Source organism: Geotrypetes seraphini, chromosome 1 (assembly GCF_902459505.1).
Source record: "Geotrypetes seraphini chromosome 1, aGeoSer1.1, whole genome shotgun sequence".
Taxonomy (NCBI): domain Eukaryota; kingdom Metazoa; phylum Chordata; class Amphibia; order Gymnophiona; family Dermophiidae; genus Geotrypetes; species Geotrypetes seraphini.
In genome coordinates, this window is record NC_047084.1 from 500,727,851 (window position 1) to 500,750,662 (window position 22,812).

The window sequence follows — 22,812 nt, forward strand, 5'->3', positions numbered from 1 at the left end:
ATAAATACTGGTACAGAGAACAGTATAATTTGTTGTTGTTAGTCTATTTGAGTATGCATCAGCTAGCAGTGAAATATCTGCAAGACTGTACGTTTTTTACCTTCTGTACCCTCTCGTGCATTATGCTCTTTGGAGCACTCAGAGCTGGTTATCCCAACAAGAAAGAAATTGAACTTGGAAGCTGTGAGAGCTAGTGTATTCTCCTGTGCATGTCCCACAGAATGGAATAAACTTCCAGTTTATATCAGGCAACAGAATGATTTACGTAATTTTAAAAAAATATTGAAGCATCTTTTATTTTGTAAAATGAAATACGATTATTGATGTTTTCATTGTGGAAGATTGTTGATGGTATGATGCTGTGTTTTATGTTTAGTAATCTGATTATGTATGTAAAGGTGTAATCTGCCTTCTTAAAGGGTAAACTATAAACTAATTATTACAGAATCTACGAAACTGTAAAAACATGAGTCATGCATAAAGTACATTCCAGCACTGTACCTAAGTTAGCATCATCAGCCTGAAAGTCTTTCAGCGACAAAGTGAGAGGCTTATCTTTGCCTTGCTGATGCTGCTGGGTTTTCCTTTTCTCTCTTCTGTTCACATTTTTTGATTGTGGTGAAGCATTTTCTATATTTTCATATTCCTTAAAAAAAGAATAAAAAGCACATAGAATTCATTTTTCCTCCCACTGCCGACGAACTACAAATAACTTATTAGCTGCATAAATATTAACCAGAAGCTGCTCTTGGAATGGGATTAAAATCACAGCTTAAAGTGAATTACAAACAGAGGTATCATTATTATTTTTCCTGACCCAGAGGGCTTATAATCTATATCTGCACATGAGGAGGGTTACCATATGACTCCAGAAAAAGGAGGATGGATTGCGACATCTGGGTTTTATTTCCAGTGAAAGCAATGGAAGTAAGGACAGATAGAAACATTTGGGTATTTCCCCTGAAAGCAATTGTCGTAAAACTTATATGTCTAAATCCATCCTCTTTCTGTAACCATCATCGTAACCCTATATATGAGGCAATGGAGAGTAAAGTGATTTGCTCAAAGGCACAAGGAAGTGCTGATGCGATCTGAATTCTGGTTTTCAGCCTGATGCTGTAAGCACTAGTTTCCAAACTTAAGCTCCAAACAGATTTATGTTTAAAAAAATTATTCTGCGGCACTCTAGCTTCTACCAACAGGTAGCATGGGCACAGAAAGGACTCATGCCCAAAAGATGCTAGAGAAGTAATGAAAAGTCCCACCAGAGGCTAGAAAGATGTAGAAGAGGTTATGTGCCTAACATGTGCCAAAGCATAGATATTCATACCCCACATGCTGCCTGTTAATGCCTACACTCTCATGCTCATATAATGTTGCTAGTAAGGAAAAGCATATATAACTGCACTACTACTATTACTTCTCCTTATTTCTACTGGACAGAACTTAATAAAATATTTGGGGGGAAAAAAAGATAGTAAGTTATTTTAGGACAAATAGAAATGAAGAAAATCAAACACACATTTATTTATTCAATTTTCTATACACTTCCCCCTCCCCATTCGCAGTTTCGGCAATTGCGATTTCACATATTCACGATTTTTGGGGGGAGGGGGAAAAAAAAGAAAAAAAACCCATAGTTTAGCCTTCCCCCCGGCGATCCAGCCTTACCTGGTGGTCTAGCGGGCTTTTGGGGCAGGAGTGATCTTCCTACGCTCCTGCCCCGTGTAGATCACAATAGGAAATGGCTGGGTTTTGCAGAAGTGTGTCACTCACAGATTTTAGCACTTCCCACATTGCCAGTGGAGTGGAGTGCCCACCTTCAGTTCATTCCAAAGCAATTGATCTTCACTGGAATAGAATACAAAGGAGTACAAGAAACTTCCCCACAGACATTATACAATTCTGTTCTGCTCTTTAATTTAGAAAAAGAATAAATTATCAACAGGAATTTATAACATAGCAGCAATAGTGAATCAACCAGCTGTGTGCAACAAGCACCAACATCAAAGAAGCCAGAGGCAGAAAAATTTACTTACTTAAACAGGATTTCTTTACGCTTAGTCATCTGGCTGACAGGAGAAGAACTCCAGGCCTGGAATCTAGAAATATTCAAGGCCGAAAGCAGGCAAAATAGGATATACTGAGGGTGGGCCGTACAGACTCCTGAATAGATTAACAGAAAAATAGAGTATCCAGGTAAAAACCTAATCTTTCATTCTGTTACATCTACTCAGGAGTTCGTATGTTAGGTATTCCAACCCAACCTGGGAAGGCCATCTGTGAAGTCTGGAGCAAAAACGAAGCTCCTAACTATAAAAAATAGTTTTATTCAAATCGGGAAAAATCCAAGATGGCCACCGCGGGTGCCGATTTTGCCATAAAATCGCCCAGGAAAGGAACAGGAATCCCCAGAAAATGGCGATTTTTGAATTTTAGAGGTGTATAGGGTAGGGCATACAGGAAAACCACCCTTTTTAAGACTCCCCAAAATAGGCTGTCACACTGTTATTCACTATTCTGTTGTGCTGAATGGGAGAGATTACAGGCAATGCTGGAACAGCACGTAGGGAGATCTAAAGCCTCAGGAAACTGTAAAGCTGGATTTCAAGTCTTCTGACTGCCCCAATGGCCTGCCCACCATAGCCGGTGACCTCCACCACCCTCGGCTGTGTCACACAACCACCTGGTGGAGGCACGCAGTCCGGCTCCGATCCCGGTCGTACCTCCACGGAACCACTCAACCTGCGCTATACCCACTAGCAGATGAACCTGAGGTGAGCTAGCTCCTGATCCCAGAGCCCCAATCTGTCCTGAGGGCTATCCAGGGGGCTTACTGCCTCACAGGGAACCCCCAGAAGCAGACATTTTCCAACCGTCTGTGATCTCCCGCCGCAAGGATGTCCCCACAGGGAACCTCCACAGAACAAGGGCAAATCCGCGAAGGAAATACACAAAAAAATTACTGAAAACTAGCAAAAGAGAGAAACTCCTACAGGCTTGGCATGTAGAAAGCAAGACTGGTGTCCAAGGGGCATGCTCCAGGATATAGTAGCACAGAGAGGAGTTAAGACATCAATTATCTGAAGCTTTCTACAGTGCCTGGAGGCTAGGGATGCATAAAACCCACTGGTCCCAGAAAAAAAGGGGATTGTATAAAAAGAGTTGATTTGTTAGTATTCTATTAGCACAACTTGTTTTAAAGCATTTCCTAATTTTTTAACAATCATACCTTTTTATGCTCTTCATATTCCATTTTGCTTAGTAACAAAGCTTTCTCAAGATCTGCTTCAAACATTTCAGATGTTAACTGTGGGAAATACACAAAACAATCTAAAATTACACTTTTAAATCTTTTATTGAGATTTTTATAATTACAAAGAGATGTATATTAATTATACTGTGAAAATGGTACAAGCAGAAACAGATACAACTAGGAAGCAACAAGCACTCATGTAAAATGAGTAAATGAAAACAAATATATGAAGCCATAAGAATAAGCTGGCATGTTCATGAGAGATCCATGAGAATTATACATATAACAAGTGAGCAGATTTCCAATGTGATAAGATCATCTGCAAGGAGATAGTTATAAGAGCATCTAGTAACTTGGACTGCCAAACATCTAGGGCACCAGGCAGAGTGAGTGATCTAAAAAGGATTATATCAAATGATAATGGAGTTGAAATTGGTAGAATATTGAATATGGTTTTCCAAACTGAGATCCAAAACATTTGAATAATAAGACAATTGTAGATCTTTTGTTTAAGGTCACCTAACTGGCTATTACAATGCCAACATTTATTGGAGTCAGATAAATGGGCCCTATGTAGTTTACTTGGGGTCCAGTAAGCTTTGCAAAAAAAGAAAATGTAAGGACTGCTTGAGACTAGTGGACATGGTGGGACGTAGAGAATATCTGAAAAAGTATAACCATTGGTCATCAGAACCTATCCAATTAGATTCGGAAGACCAGAGTAGTTTACTATGCTATAATAGGGTTAAAGAGGAGTAAAAAAATAAATAAATAAATAAATAATCAATAAAACAGAGAAGTAGTATGACCCATTATAAAATCAATATGATAAAGTTCTATGAATTTAGATAATAAGGTAGTATTAGGCTGAAGAGGCCAATTTAAGCTAGTCTAAGCAATGTTTTAACTGTAACCACTTATAAAAATCTTTAGAGAGATTATATTGGTTCTGTAATTGAGAGAAATATATCAAACAGTTATTTGAAATCATGTGACTAATGTTCCAAATACCCTTTTATATCCAGGTAGACCAACATATTTGGCTTATTATCAGGCCCAAGTGATGAATATAATTTAAGAATCCTTATAGCAAGTTAAACATCTTAGGCCATAAGGAAATCAAGAGCCTCTTGCGAAAGAACAGGCATCCCCGAGGATCGCAGATAGAGGGAGATATGGATCTCCTCCTGAGAAGTCTCACCACCAGTGGTGTAGTAAGTGTGTGTGTGGGGGGGGAGGGGCAGACTGCCCTGGCTGCCGTCTTGGTGGGAGCACCGGCACCTCTACAGAGACATCAACATCTTTTTTCTTCCTCTGGTCACGCCTCTCTGTACAGGAGAAAGAGTTTCTAAACTGAGATGTGGGGGAAAGCCGACAGTCGCCTGGGAGCGGATGGTTCAGTGTGAGGTATCCTTGGAAGATACTATTGAAACAGGATATTTAGGGAGTCCCGGTAGAGAGGTTCCAATAATGGTGAAAGAAAGCCAGGAGGGTTTAAAAGGAAGGCAGAGTAAGACTCAAATTTTCCCTGTCTTCTCAGCAGACTGTAGTTGCAAGAAAAAACACAATTTGAAGTGTCTGTATTCAAATGCTAGAAGCCTAAAAAATAAAATAGGAGAGAAGAGTATATAGCACTGAATGATGAGATAGATATAATAGGCACCTAGGAGACCTGGTGGAAGGAGGACAATCAATGGGACACTGTTACCTGGGTACAAATTATATCGCAAGGATAAGAGTAGATCAAATTGGAGGGGGGTGGGGTTGCGCTATATGTTAAAGAGGGAATTGAATCAAATAAAATAAACATTCTGCATGACATAGATAGCAGTATGGAATCCTTACGGATAGAAATTCCATGTGTGAAGGGAAGGAATATAAAGGGAGCAAAATGAGCAGACAGGTGAAGAAATGTTTTCAGAGATGAGGAAAGCTGGAGAAATGGGCAACACTATAATAATGGGTGATTTCAATTACCAAAGAAAAAACAAAAAAAAAATTACGCTTGACACAGATATGATCACTCCACTAATCTCTTTGTGCTACAATACAGAATATAGGAAAATTGCAGTATAAAGCCCTCAGCTAAACAAAGCATAAATGTTTGCGGAGAAAAAAGCATCAGCTAATGCTTCATGGGCTCAAAAAAACACTCCACAAGGATATATTCTGCAAATCTATCACTTTGTCCTTGTATTGTTTAGTCCACAGGATCAGTCAGTATCAAATCCAAAAGCAAACACTGTTGTATAGCAACACCAAGCACTATCGAAACTAAGCACAAAAAAATTATCTGTGATCTCTTCCAGTCATACCACTTCTGCTTGTTTCGAACACCAATACCCTGACAGGGAATCCCTGTTTCACCGGTCAAGGCTGCGTCAGGGGATAAATGACCATGCGCCAGTTACAGCACTCTCACACGCTGCAACAAACTTGGGTTAATCCACATGGGTTTCAGGAAAGATGGTGCTGGCACAGACAAACCCTCAGGCAGATCCTCAAATTGAGGCAATGAACTCCTCCCTCATTGTGAGTACTCCCAATCAACTTTCAGAGAAATGATGGCATAAGGAGACGATTGGTTCTTCACAAATATTCTCTTTTCTAAAAAAAAATTGCCTCCCCCTTATAGTAGTATGACCAATCACAACTCATATCGGAAGAAAACATCATGATAAGGTATGTCAAACGCATAGCTGGAAAAAACATAAAACAAATATAGAGCTAGAACTTAGAAAAAAGCTGATCATTCAACCCTATTATTTAATACTTCTGGGATGATGGTGTTTAAATTATATATCCAGCGCTGTTCACGCTGGCGCAGGAATCTCCTCCTGTTACCTCCTCTTACGGAAGGTATACATTTTCCAAAACAGTACATTTTAGCATGCTAAAATCATGTCTAGCTTGTTTGCAATGAATTACCAAAGGCTCCTCAAGCCTGTCAGTTTGTATACATGATTTATGTTCTTGCAATCTGGTCTTCAGGACTCTAGGGCCCTGATTCTGAAAAGTGCCGTCCCGATTTTAGGCAGCTGTGGGCGTCCTACAGCTGTCTAATCAACCAATTGGGATGCACGTTTTTTAAAAAAATGCTCCCCAGGCATGCTGCCTATATTGAAGGCACCTCCGGGAGCCTAGGGAGGCCCGCAAGACGCCTAAGCTCGCCTAAGGGCCTTAAGCGAACCTAGGCGGCCCTACACGTCTCCCTAGTAGAGGAAGAGACGCTTAAAATGTAGGCCAGCAAAATGCTGGCCTACATTGTAAGTAGACGTGGCCGCTATACTTATCGCGGCAAGGGATCTCCCTGCCGCAATAAGTAAAGCGGCCGCGGCCGCCTGCCCGATCACTGGCAGGAGGATGCTGAACCCCTCCTGCCGGAATGCCGCCCCCCAAACTCACAATTTCCGGCAGGAGGGTACCCAACCCTTCCTGCCGGAAAGCCAGACCCCCTCTGGACCCCCATGCTAATGACTTCCCCCCCATGACTCCCCTAACCTCCCCCCCAACTAACCTTTAAATGTTGGTCGGCTGGACGGGTCTTGCTGCTGTCCAGCCGACAGGCCCGCCTCATCGAAATGAGATAGGCCTGCCCCTTCCAGGCCCATCCCCGCTAAGTCTAAGGCCTGATTGGCCCAGGCTCTAGAAGCCTAGATCAATCAGGCCTTAGGCATAGCGGGTCCGCCCATCCCCATTAACCCTAAGATGTGATTGGCCCAGGCTCGATTCTCTAATTGGCATCTGTAACATGGACGCCGGTTACAGAATCTGGGTTAGTGTAGGTCCGATTCTGTATAGGACACCTCTCCTGGGCGTCCTATACAGAATCAGGGCCTAGATGTCTGTCCAATGTATAGCAACGAACAAGGGCACTGTATGCAATAAATGACTCCACTGGTTCTACATGTCGAGTCAAATTTCAATTCATATTTCATGTGTGTTTTGGGATGTTTAAAGATATTCTCTTCCACATGGAGCAGTTGACACATTTAAAATGTCCCCTCGGGTTACTAAAGACGTTGGTAGACTATTCATTGGTAGACTATTCGGACTCAAGTTGTCTCCTAGATTACTGTTCCTTTGGAATGCAAAAAGGAAGGTAGAAGAATTAAAACATGAAAGGAGTCGCAACATAGAGAAATGGCAAATTGCCCTTTGCAGCTGAACAGATGAGGCAGAATATTTCATCACAAAAGGAAGCAGATCTTTATCCTGTGTTTTCTCACGATATTGTAACAAAGTGTCTCTATGATTATAGAGGGCTCTTTTCTTTGCTTTCCTAACCATAGCTACAGGGTAACCACGGGCAATCAGTTTCTCCTCAAAAAGAATAGATTGTTCTATAAATTTCTCTTTGGTATTACAAATTTGTCTATACCTTTAAAATTGTGCATACAGTATGTTACTTTTCATAGGGTATGGGTGCATACTGTTAAATCTCAGGATAGAATTACGGTTGGTGGCTTTAATGTGTACTGAGATATCAAAATGAGTCGACATTTTTATTACTTCCACATCCAAAAACACCGCCTTCTGAGTGTCATATTTCATTTCCAATTTAACCTGACGATGACACCCATTCAGATATCTTTCAAAGTCCTCTAGAATGGTCAACGAGCCTGTCCATAAAGAGAAAATGTAATCGATTAACTGAACCCATAGAGGTATATATCGCTGAAAAGTAGACTCATAGACCCACTGACATTCGTAATTACCCATAAATAAATTTGCCACTGAAGGGGCAAATGATGCCTCTATTGCCACCCCAGAGCATTGTTGAAAAAAAGCCCTCTCAAATAAGAAATAGTTCAGTGTCATTGCTATTTCACTTAAGTCCACTAGAAATTCAGTAGGAACTACATGGACTCTGATCTAGAATCTTTGGCAAAATATCTAGGGCTTCCTTTTGGGCAATAGAGGTGTACGTCCATTCCAATCTCACAACATTTGTAGAAAATGTGAAGTATCTCTCAATAGGGATGTAACAGATCCCAGACAAGCCTGGAGGGGATAATCTATATATTTGCAGACTTTCTCAAGCATAGAATCTCTTGTTGAGGCTATAGGGTGTCCAGGTGGCTGTATCTAATTTTTATGAATCTCTGGTAAAAGGTAAAACACTGGAACCTTGTAATATTGATTTGTCAGGAATTTGTATTCATTGACTGGTTAAATGTTACATCGGGGAGTGCTAAGGAGGTACAAATCCTAGATGTCATAAATGACTGCTTCTTGGAGCAACCGGTCCGGCAACTGACAAGAGATTTGGTCCTTAGTTGAATGCAAGACATAGTACAGGAGTTAACTGTGTTGGGTCCGCTGGGAAATAGTGATCATAACGACATCAAATTTAAGTTGATACCAGGAATAACGTCGCAAAAGAAATCTACTCTAGGGGTGTTTAATTTTCGAAAGGGCAACTATGATAAAATGAGGAAAATGATTAAAAAGAAGCTAAAAAGATCAGTTGCATAGGTTAGGACTGTAAACCAGGCGTGGACGTTATTTTAAAATACCATCGTGGAAGCCCAGATCAGATGTATTCCATGTATCAGGAAAAGAGGAATCGAGAGCTGGCACGGTTAAAAGGTGAAGTGAAAGAGGCTATTAGGGCTAAAAAAAAAATACTTTAAAGAATAGAAAAAGGATCCGAATGAAGAAAATAAGAAGAAACACAAACACTGGCAAGTTAGAAGCAAAACATTGATAAAGACAGCCAAGAAAGAAAATGAAGAGAAACTTGCAAAAGAGGCAAAAACTCATAGCAACTTTTTTAGGTACATCAGAAGCAGAAAACCTGTGAGGGAATCTATGGGACCGTTGGATGATCAAGGAGCAAAAGGGGTGCTCAGGGAGGATAAGGCCATAACGGAAAGACTGAATGAATTCTTTGCTTCGGTCTTTTTGTAAGAAGATGTAGAGATCTATCTGAACCAGAAATGGTTTTCAAGGGTGATGATGCGGAGGAACCGAAAGAAATCTTGGTGAATCTGGAAGATGTACTAAGACAAATTGACAAGTTAAAAAGTGATAAATTGCCAGCACCGGATGGTATACAACCTAGGGTATTAAAAGAACTCAAAATGAAATTTCTGACCTGCTGTTAGTGATCTGTAACCTGTCGCTAAAATCGTCTGTAGTACCTGAAGATTGGAGGGTAGCCAATGTTAACACTGATTCTTAAAAAGGGCTCCAGTGGAGATCCGGGAAATTACAGACCGGGAAGCCTCACCTTCAGTGCCGGGCAAAATGGTAGAAACAATTCTAAAAAATAAAATGGTGGAACACGTAGACAAACATGATTTAATGAGACTGAGTCAGCATGGGTTCAGCCAAGGGAGATCTTGCCTCACCAATTTGCTTGACTTCTTTGAAGGTGTGAATAAACATGTGGATAAAGGTGAGACGGTTGATATAGTGTATCTAGATTTTCAGAAAGCTTTTGATAAAGTTCCTCACAAGAGGCTCCTGAGAAAATTAAAGTGTCACGGGATAGGTGATAAAGTTCACTTGTGGATTAGGAATTGGTTATTGGATAGAAAATAGAGGGTAGGTTTAAATGCTCATTTTTCTCAATGGAGGAGAGTAAACAGTGGAGTGCTGCAGGAGTCTGTACTGGGACTGGTGCTATTTAACTTATTTATAAATGATCTGGAAATTGGAGCGACGAATGAGGAGATTAAATTTGCAGATGACACTAAACTGTTCAAAGTTATTAAAACACTTGCGGATTGTGAAAAATTGCAGGTGGATCTTAGGAAATTGGAAGACTGGGCGTCCAAATGGCAGATGAAATTTAATGTGGACAAATGCAAAGTGATGCACATTGGGAAGAATAACCTGAATCACAGTTACCAGATACTAGGGTCCACCTTGGGAATTAGCGCGCATGAAAAGGATCTGGGTAGCATCGTAAACAATACGATGAAGCCTTCCGCCCATTGTGAAGCGGCGGCCAAAAAAGCAAACAGGATGCTAGGAATTATTAAAAAAGGGATGGTTAACAAGACTAAGAATGTTATAATGCCCCTGTATCGCTTCATGGTGCAACCTCATCTGGAGTATTGCGTTCAATTCTGGTCTTCTTATCTCAAGAGAGATACAGTGGTGCTAGAAAAGGTTCAAAAAAGAGCGACCAAGATGGTAAAGGGGATGGAACTCCTCTCATATGAGGAAAGATTAAAACGTTAGGGCTCTTCAGCTTGGAAAAGATACAGCTGAGGGGAGATATGATTGAAGTCTACAAAATCCTGAGTGGAGTAGAACGAGTGCAAGTGGATCGATTTTTCACTCTTGTCAAAAATTATAAAGACTAGGGGACACTCGATGAAGTTACAGGGAAATACTTTTAAAACTAATAGGAGGAAATTTTTTTTCAGTCAGAATAGTTTTAAAAGTATACTCACTGTGACCAGACAAGATCAGTGCTGGAACCTGCTTACAGTTCTCTCACATTAGCTGGATAAGAAAATTCACTGCCACAATGCTGGGAATGCTTCTGCAAAGCTAATCTTTGGCTGCCAGTCAGACGCCTATGTCTGACTACACCTCCACCTCTGCGGACCAATGGATATGTACCAGGACAGGCGGAGGCGTGATGACACAGCCAGCACCCTTGTGAGAGTCTGCCGAACCTCCTAAGGGCACCTAACAGCTTGCACTTAACCCCTGATTAACAGAAAGCGAGACCACCTCAGGGACAGCCCTGAGCTCCAGAGAAAACTATGCAGGCTGGCTAATAGGTACCCAGTGGGATCGGTCTGTCAGCTATAAACTGAAGCCTGTGAATTTTCAAACAGGCAGAGCTTCAAAATCACTCCAAGCACTAAAATACCCAAAAAGGGGACGAAATTACATCAAAGTAAAAATAATAAAATGGGGAGAGCAGAACAAACATACCTGCAGTAACGTATGGAGAAGGAAAGAACTAAAGGTGGAGCTACAGAGCTCAGTGAAGTATAACAAAGGCAAAGTGAAAAATCTGGAATGTGATTCCTTCTGCAGCATGCGGCTAAAAGGAAATAACCCTACTGTCTAGAATGTCTCACCTATTGCACTGGAAAACTACATTACCCTAACCCCCCACCCTCCCACCAAGACCTCCCTCCACCCCAACCAGATACATAATAATCACATAGTCCAGAATCAAGGATTACAGTATCACACTGTTGGAAGGTCACCATCTTCGGTCAAAAAGCCCCTTACGATGGTGTTGAAGAACAGCGATAATCATATACATTTCATACCAACTGTTCATTTTTATCACCACTAATCTCCAGACAGGGACAGAATGTTGCTTCCAGAAGCCAGTTGCCACAATATTGGCTGCTGTAAAGCCCAACCGGTATAAGCAAGCCGCTCCATCATCCAAATCTACCACTGGCTGATTAAGTAGTGCCATCCTTACACAGGGGACCAAATGGACCCCTCGAATTTCTGACATCACCTGAAATATTTTATCTCCAAATCTCTGGACTATTCCACAATCCCACCACATATGAAAGAATATACCCTGCTCCCCACATCCTCGCCAACAGCTGACACCTTTTCCCCAGCCCTTTGCTCCAGTCGTACTGGTATAAAGTACTAACGTAACACTTTATATCAATTCTCTATAATAATAGTGAACATTCCCAAGGAGCAAATTCGCTGCCAAATACCCTTCCAAGCCTCCTTTCTCAATGGCCTCCCCAGATCTTTCTCCTAGGCTCCATATACCCCAATTGTAGATAGCACTTATAAATCTGAGAAAGTCTCCTTCTGCACTACAGGACCCAAGAGCCACTCAAAATCAAGTCTACAGAGGACCAACTCTGCAAACATCCCAGAGGGCTGCATAAGAACTTAAGAATAGCCTTACTGGATCAGACCAATGGTCCATCTAGCCCAGTATCCTGTCTTCATGGAGGCCAATCCAAGTCACAAGTACCTGGCAAAAACTCAAATAGTAGCAGCATTCCATGTTACCGTCCCATGTCTGTCTCAACAGCAGACAATGGACTTTTCCTCCAGGAATTCGTCCAAACCTTTTTTAAAGCCAGCTACATTAACTGCTCTTACCACATCTTCTGGAAATGCATTCCACAGCTTAACTATTCGCTGAGTGAATAAATATTTCCTCCTATTAGTTTTAAAAGTATTACTTTGTAACTTCACAGAGTGTCTCCTAGTTTTATTTCAAGAAGCCCCCCTGAAAATCATTAGGTAGATCCCACTATCAGAAGGAAGTGACCCCGGGCATCCCGTTTCACTCTCTTGATGTCAGCAACAACCCCCTTTCCAAATAATATGTCCACACCCTGTTTCTTAGAAGTGCCTACGGTGGAGGCTCAACCTGCCATCAGAAACCTAGCATCTTTAACATAATGCTCATGGGTCCTGAGAAGATGTGTTTCTTGTATAAAAACATAGCAAAGCCTGTAACCTATACAATTCCCTAAACTTAACTTCTTTTATCAGGAGATTTAAGGCCTCTGACATTATATAACACTACCCTAACACCGGAGTACCTTATTTCCATCAATACCACACATTAGCCTTTGTCGACAAAGTGATAATCTCCTTAAATGATCTCTGTTTCTGCAAGTTGGCCCTGGCCAGGTCTTGAAACAGCTCTACCTGGATTCCATTATATTGCAGCATCCTTAATTACCGGGCATGTTGGAAGCATACAATAATGTAATATGGCCTATCCTGAATCTTAGGGCCCAGTGCTCAATGAGCCCACTCTATTTGGGGCTCAAGATCATCCCCCTAAAGTATCCAGCGGGCCAAATCTAGTAACTGCTTCCCCGGAGTTGGTACAGTCAGGAGTTTCAGGTGCACCACACACCTGCAGATTATTCCTACGGGTGCAGTTTTCCTCCAGCTTATCAGTTAGTTCCAAAAGCTCTGCTTGAACATCCTCCAAACTCCTCTGGGCACCTGCTGTTACTTCTACAGTGTCCATCCACGTCTCGATCCCATCATACAGGAGCCCATATCGGCGAGAACTTGCAGCAGCCTATCAGCTAGTGGCTCTGAATGGGCAGGAGTGAAGGAAGTCGCTCCTGCCTGGTTCACCACTGGACTACCAGAGATTCAATAGGTACACGGAGGAGGGAGATGAAACTTCTTAGAGTCCTCCAAGACAGGGGTGGGAGAGATCCCTCCCATCCTAGCCCAACGCTAGACCACTGAAGGGGGGAAGGAGGGAGACAAAAGTTGTTTAAAGTTGGCCAGGGCAGGAGACGGGAGGGATCCCCCTCCTGTCCTGGACCACTGCTGGACCGCCAGGTCGTATGGTAGGCCTGGCAGAGGCCTGCAACACGTTTGGGAGGGGTGGCCAACACTGACCAAAATATAAACAGTAGTCAGAACAAAGAGATGATCAGATAGCAAAAAGTCATTAGTCTACTCTAAACAGTGGAACAAGATTCCTGACGTCCAACTTGCGTAAGAACTGATCGTTTTGCTCCGATCCCATGGAGTGAAACGTAGGCAAATGAACCTCCTGGTTGACATGGAAATTGGAACTCATTCAGCAGAAAAGAATGTACTGCATGGAGAACGACTCCCGCTGCCATAATCCATAGAAAGGGATCCTCACCTGAAAGAGCCTGAAGCTCCAAAATACGCCATGCCAAGACAATGGCAACCGAAAGACAGTCTTACTCTTCAGATTTGAAGAGAAGCATCCTTCAGTGGCTCGAATGGGGCTTCTACAAGGCCCTGCAGAACAATGGTAAGATTCTACATAGGGAAAGGATGATGCAAGGGAGGTCATAAACGAAGCGCCTCTCTCAGAAACCTGGTCACATCAGGATAAGTAGTAAGCGAACTGGAACTCCTATGTGCTCAGAAGCTAAGCCACAGCTAAACCCTTATCTAAGCCTACCTTACGGAAAGCCAGAACCACCGAAATGGGAGCCCGCTTAGGCTGTACCTGGTCCTTGGCACACGATTGTTGGAAAGCCTTCCAGGCTTTGGCATATGAAGCCATAGTAGAGGGGTTCTTGAACTGCAAAAGCATCGAAAGGACCACATTAGACTAACCATGGTTCAGCGTTCAAGAGCCATGCCGGTTGGTTCTCTATGGGCACCAGACCCTGAATCAGAAGGTCGCAATGAAGAGGGAGCTTGAGCTTCCGGTCCCACTGAAGAAATACGAGATCCACATACCATGGACAAGGCCAGTCTGGAGCAACTAGGATTGCTAGACCAGGATGCGATGCTATCCGATGTATGACCCAACCAACCAGAGGCCAAAGAGGGACCACAAAGGAGTTCATGAGCTGAGCAGGGCTGAACCAAGGCATCCAGACCTAAACTTCCGCACTCTGTTCGTCAACTGAAGAAGTGCCTGACCTTCAAGTTCCTGGCTGAAGCCATCAAGTCCATCTGTGAATGGCCCCAGTGCTGCACAATAAGATGGAACATTCTTTGAGAGAGGGACCATTCCCCCAGGTCCAGGACTTGTCAAATGAGGACATCTGCTTGTACGTTGACTCCAGCCACATGCACTACAGAGAGAGACAGATGTAAACCGCCCAGCGAAACAGCATACAAGCTTCCTGGCCTAAGGGAGTGCTTCCTGTGCCCCCTTGACAATTCACATATGCCACTAATGTGGCATTGTCTGAGAACACTTACACCCTCTTTCCCTTCCAGAGTGGGCAGAAGAGTAATGCCAGCTGAATAGCCCAAAGCTCCAGACGATTGATCAATTAACCAACGCTTATGAAATGAAGTCCACTGCTCCTGAATGGAGCGGTTCTCGCAGTAAGCATTCCAACCTGACAGGCTGGCATCCATCATAAGAGTTATCGCCTCCATATGAAGAGGCTTGCCTGGTGGAGAGCCTCCCCTTGAAGCCACCAGCACAGATTGCTGCAAACTGGTTCCATCCAGGGGAGCGGTATCTGAAGGGGATGAGGCTATGGATACCATCGAAAGAGGAGGGACTCCTATAGAGGGCATGTGCGCTCTGGCTCAGGGGACAGCCTCCAGGGAGACTACCACGGAAGATCTAGGAGGATCCAGGAGATCTCCGATTTGTGTGGCTCAAGAAGAAACGCACGTCTTTGCAAGGTGTCAGAGAGAAGGCTCAGATACTCCAAGGTCTGCTACAGCATCAATTGGCTCTTCTTGAAGCTGACAATCCAATCCAAGCTTTGTAGCAGACACACCACTGTCCTACTGCTTGCTCTTACTCCTGTCAAGACAGAGCCCGGATCAACCAGTCATTCAGGTAAGGATGGACTTGAACACCCTATTTGCGGAGAAAGGTTGCTACAACTACCAACACCTTGGTGAATGTGCAGGGTGCTGTCACGAGCCCAAAGGGCACAGATGCAAACTGGAAATGCTATTGCAGAACACGGAAACATAGAAACTTGCGATGCTCCGGGTAGACTGGAATATGGAGGTAAGCCTCCGTGAGATCAGGCTCTACCTCTGAGGGGTAGCGCAAACTTTTGGCTCCTTCACCAGCTGACCTGCCGGAAAGTCCAGAAGGAGATCCAGAGGGAGGCAAAAGGAATCTATCTGGTGCGCCTCCCGTATAATGTCCAATACCCATTAATCAGAGAATTTTCAAGTCCACTCCTGGTAAAATGGAGAGTCGTGATCAAAATAAGAAAAAGAAGCCGAGCAGATCAGAAGATTACTGCATGGATTGCTTACAGAAACTGAAACTGCAGAGAACTAACTCTCTCTCTAAGGTAGGAGGAGCACATGTTCAGAAAAGTGTTTGAATTTGCAACTCCCAGATTGCGTAAAGGGATTAAACACCTAGAGTATAGACTTCTACAGGGATATAACAGAAATAGGCTTGTTTTGATTTTTGAAAATGGCCATAAAAGATAAACGTCTTAAGGGCCAGGATGTCCGGGGTGGTACTTGGAGAGACCTCCCAGGAAAGAGACTTGGGAGTTCTGATCGACAAGTCGATGAAGCCATCTGCACAATGTGCTGCGGCGGCAAAAAGGGCAAACAGAATGCTAGGAATGATAAAGAAGGGGGATCACAAACAGATCGGAGAAGGTTATCATGCCACTGTACCAGGCCATGGTGCGCCCTCACCTGGAGTACTGCATCCAGCACTGGTTGCCATACATGAAAAAGGACACGGTACTACTCGAAAGGGTCCAGAGAAGAGTGACTAAAATGGTTAAGGGGCTGGAGGAGTTGGCATAAAGTGAGAGATTGGAGAAACTGGGCCTCTTCTCCCTTGAAAAGAGGAGACAGAGGGGACATGATCGAAACATTCAAAATACTGAAGGGAATAGACCTAGTACATAAAGACAGACTGTTCACATTCTCCAAGGTAGGGAGAATGAGAGGGCACTCGCTAAAGTTGAAAGGGGATAGATTCCATACAAACATAAGGAAGTTCTTCTTCACTCAGAGGGTGATGGACAGCTGGAACATTCTTCCAGAGTCTGTTATAGGGGAAAACACCCTCCAAGGTTTCAAGACTAAGCTGGACAAGTTTCTGCTAAACTGGGACGTACGCAGGTAAGGCTGGACTCATTTAGAGCACTGGTCTTTAACCTGGGGGCCGCTGAGGGAGCGGACTGCTGGGCAGGATGGACCACTGGTCTGACCCAGCAGCGGCAATTCTTATGTTCTTATGTCTAAAGGGTCATTTATGAAAAGAAAAAAAAAAAGTTGGACATCTTGTGGTTTTGAAAATGGATGTTTCCCTATCCCGACTTTTGGATGTCCTGCAGGAGACGTCCAAAGTCGGACTTAAGATATCCTATCAAAAATAGCCCTTCACATCTCTATGGAAAAATTATGTTCTTACCTGTTAATTTTCTTTCCTTTAGACGCAGCAGATGAATCCAGAGACCAATGGGGATAGCCCACATCTACCAGCAGGCGGAGATAGAGAAACTGATTAACAGGTGGTCCTATTGGCTAGGACTCCTCCTGCATTTCCGGTATAGCTCCTTGCCCAAGCATTTGTAACCATCAACAGGTATAGCACGTAAAAAACTTCTTTCCCATAACAAATTGAAAAAGGTAATAATACACAAAACAACCGATAAGAACAAACCGTGAAAGTTGCAAAAGAAAAAAAATAGTCAAAATCCAGAAAGGGTGGGGCTCTGGATTCATCTGCTGCGTCTAAAGGAAAGAAAATTAACAGGTAAGAACATAATTTTTCCTTCCTTAGCAACAGCAGCAGATGAATCCAGAGACCAATGGGATGTAGCAAAGCAATCCTCAATCTGGGTGGGAAGCAAATGCCGCCTCCGCAACAACCAAAGTAATAAACGCAACCTCCGCAGGTGCCCCCTCGTACAGCCAGCAATGCAGAAATAAAGCACTCTCGGAAGACCAAGAAGCCACAGGACAAACCACCTCCAAGGAAAAAACCTCTGGACGGAGTCCAAGTAGCCACCATTGCTCTGGCTGAAGGGACATGAAGTTCATCCACCACCCGCTTCCCTGTCATCAAGGAAGCGGAAAGAAGGTCCCCCCCCCCCAGTGAGTAAGGGAGGCTGGGGATTCTACCCTACGTATGTTGCATCCCCTGAAGAATACAAAGAGGTGAACCAAATGACCCAAAAGACGTGAGAAGCCTACAGAGTGCGGAGAATGCTACACACATTAAAAAAAAACGCAGCGAAGAAAACTCGCCTCCCCAGTCATCCTCCCAGTAACAAGGAAGGAAAAGCGAGAGTGGCATCAAAGAAAGGATGACAGCACCTTAGAAAGAAATCGAGGTACCGCCCGAACCGAAACCTCAGAATTTGCAAATCAGAAATAAGAATCCCCGCCTTACAAGGCCAGCAACTCGGAAAACCGTTGAGCTGAAGCCATGACCACAAGGAACATCGTGTAGAATGGCACAGCTCTTAAGAGTCTCAAAAGACAAGGTCGAAACGACTCCGTAAGCAACCGCAAAGAAGTACTCTAATACCGGACCCCGGACAGGGTTGCTGAAGAGGTGCACGAAGAGCCAGTACTCCGTGGAGGAACAGAAGTACACGAAGCTGAAAAGGAAGCGAAGAGCGAGATATCCAGCCCATGGAAAACTCGAAGATTGTCACTTGAACATGACGGGAAATGAACGCCAAGCCCCTGGCAATACGCTTGCGCCAAAAAAGAAAGAATATAAAACATAGAACTCAGGAAGGGTGCAAACCTTGATAAGAAGCCATGAAAGGAAAAGCCTCCAAAAGGAAGCAGAAGCCACAGAAGAATACATCAGGATCGCCTGGAGAAGAGAAGAAAAATCCTGCTTCGCATAACCCATACAAGGCAGCTATGCAAAAGCCAGGTTGGAACATCAAAGGAGGACGAATATCCATGTGGTCGAACCCGAGGAGAATAAATCCAGAGATACCAGGAATCTCAAAAAGTCGGCCGCCAAAAGACTCAACAGATCCGCATAGCAAGGATGGCGCAGCCAAGCCAGAGCCACTCCAAATACGGAGCCCTGAAAGCGAGTTTGAGATGGCAAATCCATCCAATTATTAGCCAGGAGAAAATACCAGAAAAGAGAAACCAGAGACGAGAAAGAAGCAACGCTGCTACCCCCTCTGACCGCCAGTCCCCGCCTGTTGAGGAAGCTCGGAAGCCTTGCATTCCGAGATGAGGCCAGGAGGTCTAGGTCCAGGAGATCGCCCCTGTATATAAAGAGTTGAACGCCCGAGCAAATCGTCCAGGATGGAGAAGATGGTACTACCACCACTATGTATGTTTGCGAAAGCGCCGAAAGGCGCACCCAGCACAGCATCGGTCAACCAACTCGAGACGGTCCATGCTCAGATATGGAGGTGAGAAAGTTTATCGAAACCCACTTCCCGTCCTGTAAAAATATGCCGGACAGAAGAGAAAGAGGAGATTCCACCCATTTTAGCAGAACATGACGGTTCTCGCCAACTGATTACAACACGTACTACCCTGGGGTTAGAGCAATACCACTGATAGAACACCGACCTAAAAGACCTGCAACGTCATTCCGGAAGGACGGTCTGAAACCCCTGAAACAGTAGCCGGACAGTGCTGCAGTCCAGAAGAAAGAACGAATACCGACCCCTTGCGCTGAGAACCCAACAGCCTGTGGTATTTGACGACTGCAAGCCAGTCCGGCAAAGACCGAGACATGCCTCTGACAGAGCAACCTCACTGAGTCACCAAAGTATAGGGAGCAATGCATGAGGATCCGACTAGATACTACTAGATACCACAAGTGGAGCCTCGAGATACAGGGAACAACTGGAACAAAAAACAACTGCTTTAGCGTTCTCATGTGAAAGCGAGCCGAAGAGCCCAGTTGAGTCACCAGCATAGATGTCAGAACCTACATAGAATCCCATATTCTCGTTCCTGGTGACCGAAGAAGGCAAAACTGAGACCGCAACCTGTGACCCGGGCTCTGGGAAGAAACACAGTCCCCTCCTACGGGAGCAACAGCCCCTGATATCCCAAAAGTTAGCATAGGAGAAGAGAGCCCAAGAGAAATCTGAAGAAGCACATCCAAAGAATCGACGAAAAGAAGTTCAAATAACAGAAATCACCCTTTTGAGACCGACCAGTTGATCTGGCCGTGCCAAGGGTGGCACAGCAAATACCCCAGTGACGGGATGGACATATGGGAAAGGTAAGCAGACATGTAGGAGACCGAGTGCTGACAAAAACTATCACCGATGCTCCGCGGCAACGATCGATCTCAAAAGTTTTATTTTATTTTATTTTTTGAAATATTCAGAAAAGTTACTAATTGACCCAGAGGAGATTCAGCCCTTGATTGACCGATCCCCCCATGAAGAAAACTGAAGAACTTCCTTTGCACCCATGTTCCGAAGGAACTGGAACTACTGCCTCTCGGGTCCAGGAAGCCCTGAAGGGAACCTCGCACCCACATCACCGTCGGCAGCTCAATATACAGCAAGTTCAAAATACAGCGAGTCTGAGAAAGAATCAGGAAAGGGAGAAGAGGAATCAAAGTTGAACAGACACCCTCTCGTCCACCCTCCTCTGCCAGAAAACCTAATGAGATATCAGACCCCTTGCGAACTACACCTGGCAGGCTGGGGAACTGGCTGGGTGAGAGTTGAAAATCCTGGAGGAAAGAAAGTAACTGTCCTGAGAAAACTCCAGTACAGCGGTACAAGAAAGAATAGGAGCAGAAGCAAACGGCTAACCCGGACCCTATCGAATGGAATTCCGAAAACAGAGTCGTGACGGCTAGCAGTGGACACACCACCACATAAGCTTCTCTCCAACATCAATGGCTCCAACAATAAAGACACCCTAAGTGAAAAGCAGAAACTGAGTCTAGTGTCCCTTAGCAAAGTCCATGTACCTGGCAGGCAGAAAGAGATGATGCAAACTGACAAACAGCCCTGTCTCCCCCCTCAGAGAGCCACCCAGTACATGGCTACAAGGGAATGAACCCGCGCCTAACAAGGCAAAGAGGGAAAAATAGGGGAGCTGCTTAACATACGTCAGGAGAAGACGAGAGCCGCACAAGGCTGTTGAGCATCCCGAAAAACATAGGACCCTGCATTGGTCCAGACACCAACAAAACTTAGTCCAGCCTGCTTGGAAAGTCAAGGTGCCACCAGGCAACCCCACACTACCAGGAGAGTGCAGCCTCAACAGGAAACCTAGCACTTAAGTACAAGGAAAAATTTATTTATTTTTTTTGTTTGTTGTTGTTTTGTTTTTCCAATTCTTTACCCATTTTATTATCTTACAATAAGCGTAGAATATCACTTAAACTTTTCAGCAATATAATATACATACATATCACAAGGAAATACTTCAATAGCGCCACTGGATACCAGCAGCGCGGCCCCAAGGCGCAAATAAGAGGAAACAGACAAAAGTCATAATTCCCACCATACCGGGACCCCGGGAGGTAGGAGGAGAGATCCGAATCAAGACCCGAGTATCCCTCCCCCGCTGCTGACCGTCCCAGCGGCAAAGCACCTCCTGCTGACCCAGTGCCGGAACAAGCTGCAACCGAGGAGCCAATTGCATAATAGTCTCCCTCTCCCGCGCCCTCAGGCAAGGCAGGATAGCTCCCATACCCCAAAGAATCACCTCGGGAGAGAGTCCAACCGCCACGTGAACCGCAACTGCCACTGCAACCCACCGACGTAGCCAGGACTAGAACCGGGAGACCGGGGAGGCACAGAGATAAGGCCGCAGCTGAAACAGGCGCTAAGAATGCCATGGCGTCACCGCCAGCGTCGGAGCACAAGCGCGAGCCACCCGCTCGCTAAAAGGCACTGGCTCCACGACCGCGTCCATCTTGGCGGCTTGAACACAGCCGCGGCACCCGCTGTGCACAGGACAGCCCCAGCTAACAGGCCACAAAAGCTAGGACTCTCCCGCCCACGCACCATAACAAGCGCGCGGGAAAGCACCGTTTTGAACAACCGTGCCCAAGATACCAAACAGGAGGTCTTTACTTAAACATCCACACATTTCTAATTAAAAACTCCCCATACTGCACAGTTTTCACTGCCCAACAAGGCTTAGATGTTGAGGAATAAGTTAGCTATTCGGAAAGGCACACGACCGCACAGCTGCAGGTACTCCAGAACAAGCATAAGACCAACAACAAAACCTATAGGTCTAAGATAACCGCAAAATAATGTAACCCGCAGATGCAATGCAAAAAGGAATACTCACAACCTGGCTGACAGGGCTGGCAGACGCCGGTAGACACCGGTTGAGAACCCCTGAGAAGGCATAATCACAAATAGCAAATGGTCTCCTTTTTTTTAAGGGAAAGAAGAAAAAAAATAGAGACCCAGTTAACCCCTCTATCACTGGAGGGAGGGTGAGGCAGGGTCCTGGGGGGGCCCAGGTGTAACCCCTAAAGCCGGCACCGTTCAGCCGGACACCCCTGTCTCACTGAAGAGAAAATCTCAACAGGAGAATTAGAATTGGCAGCTCACTGAAGAGAAAGCCTCAACAGGAGAAAATAATGTTACAGCCAGAGCCAGAATCCAGGAGCTAGATGAATAGCAACCATAACCTGCTGGGAGATAGAGAATACTGGAGATGCAGGAGGAGTCCCAGCCAATAGGACCACCTGTTAATCAGTTTCTCTATCTCTGTCTGCTGGTAGATGTGGGCTATCCCCATTGGTCTCTGGATTCATCTGCTGCTGTTGCTAAGGAAAGGTCTGTTCTATAAATCTCTACTTCAGCCCCTTCAGGTCTGCATGTTGCCTCTAGAGATGAGACTTGTTCTCAGAGAACCAACACCTCTTTGCACAAAATATACATGCATGACCTCTCACCAACTGGTAGTATAACCACGTGTTGTACTCGGGCAAAATATTGGATGTTGTTCGACTGCTGTCTGCATTCTCATAATATTGAATTGTAAGGGGAAAATATATTTAAATGTAGTCCCCTTGCAAGTCATTGACAAAACATAAAATAAAACATTTATTTAGTGTATTAAATCACATTTATTTCCTTACTTCCCAAATTAACTGTTGTGAATTTTGTCTTCTTGAAATAAGACTATAAATTAAAGGTGGACACAAGGCACCAATGACTCTCTCTCAAAGCACTTTAAACAAAGTAATAAGT

General features: G+C 44.3%; 1 protein-coding gene across 5 annotated transcripts in view; it reads right to left on the reverse strand.

Moving 5' to 3' along the window:
- The window catches only part of GKAP1 (G kinase anchoring protein 1), a 148,998-nt gene that overhangs the window by 112,397 nt on the left and 13,789 nt on the right, over positions 1 to 22,812 (reverse strand). For 4 of the 5 annotated variants that reach the window (XM_033927576.1, XM_033927592.1, XM_033927586.1 and 1 more), the window contains exons 4-5: positions 3,233 to 3,310; positions 502 to 646 (exon numbers count right to left, since the gene is read on the reverse strand). In XM_033927576.1, the coding sequence (XP_033783467.1) occupies positions 502 to 646; positions 3,233 to 3,310 (223 nt within the window). The remainder of the gene's footprint in view (positions 1 to 501; positions 647 to 3,232; positions 3,311 to 22,812) is intronic. The other variant, XM_033927601.1, reaches the window with a different exon arrangement.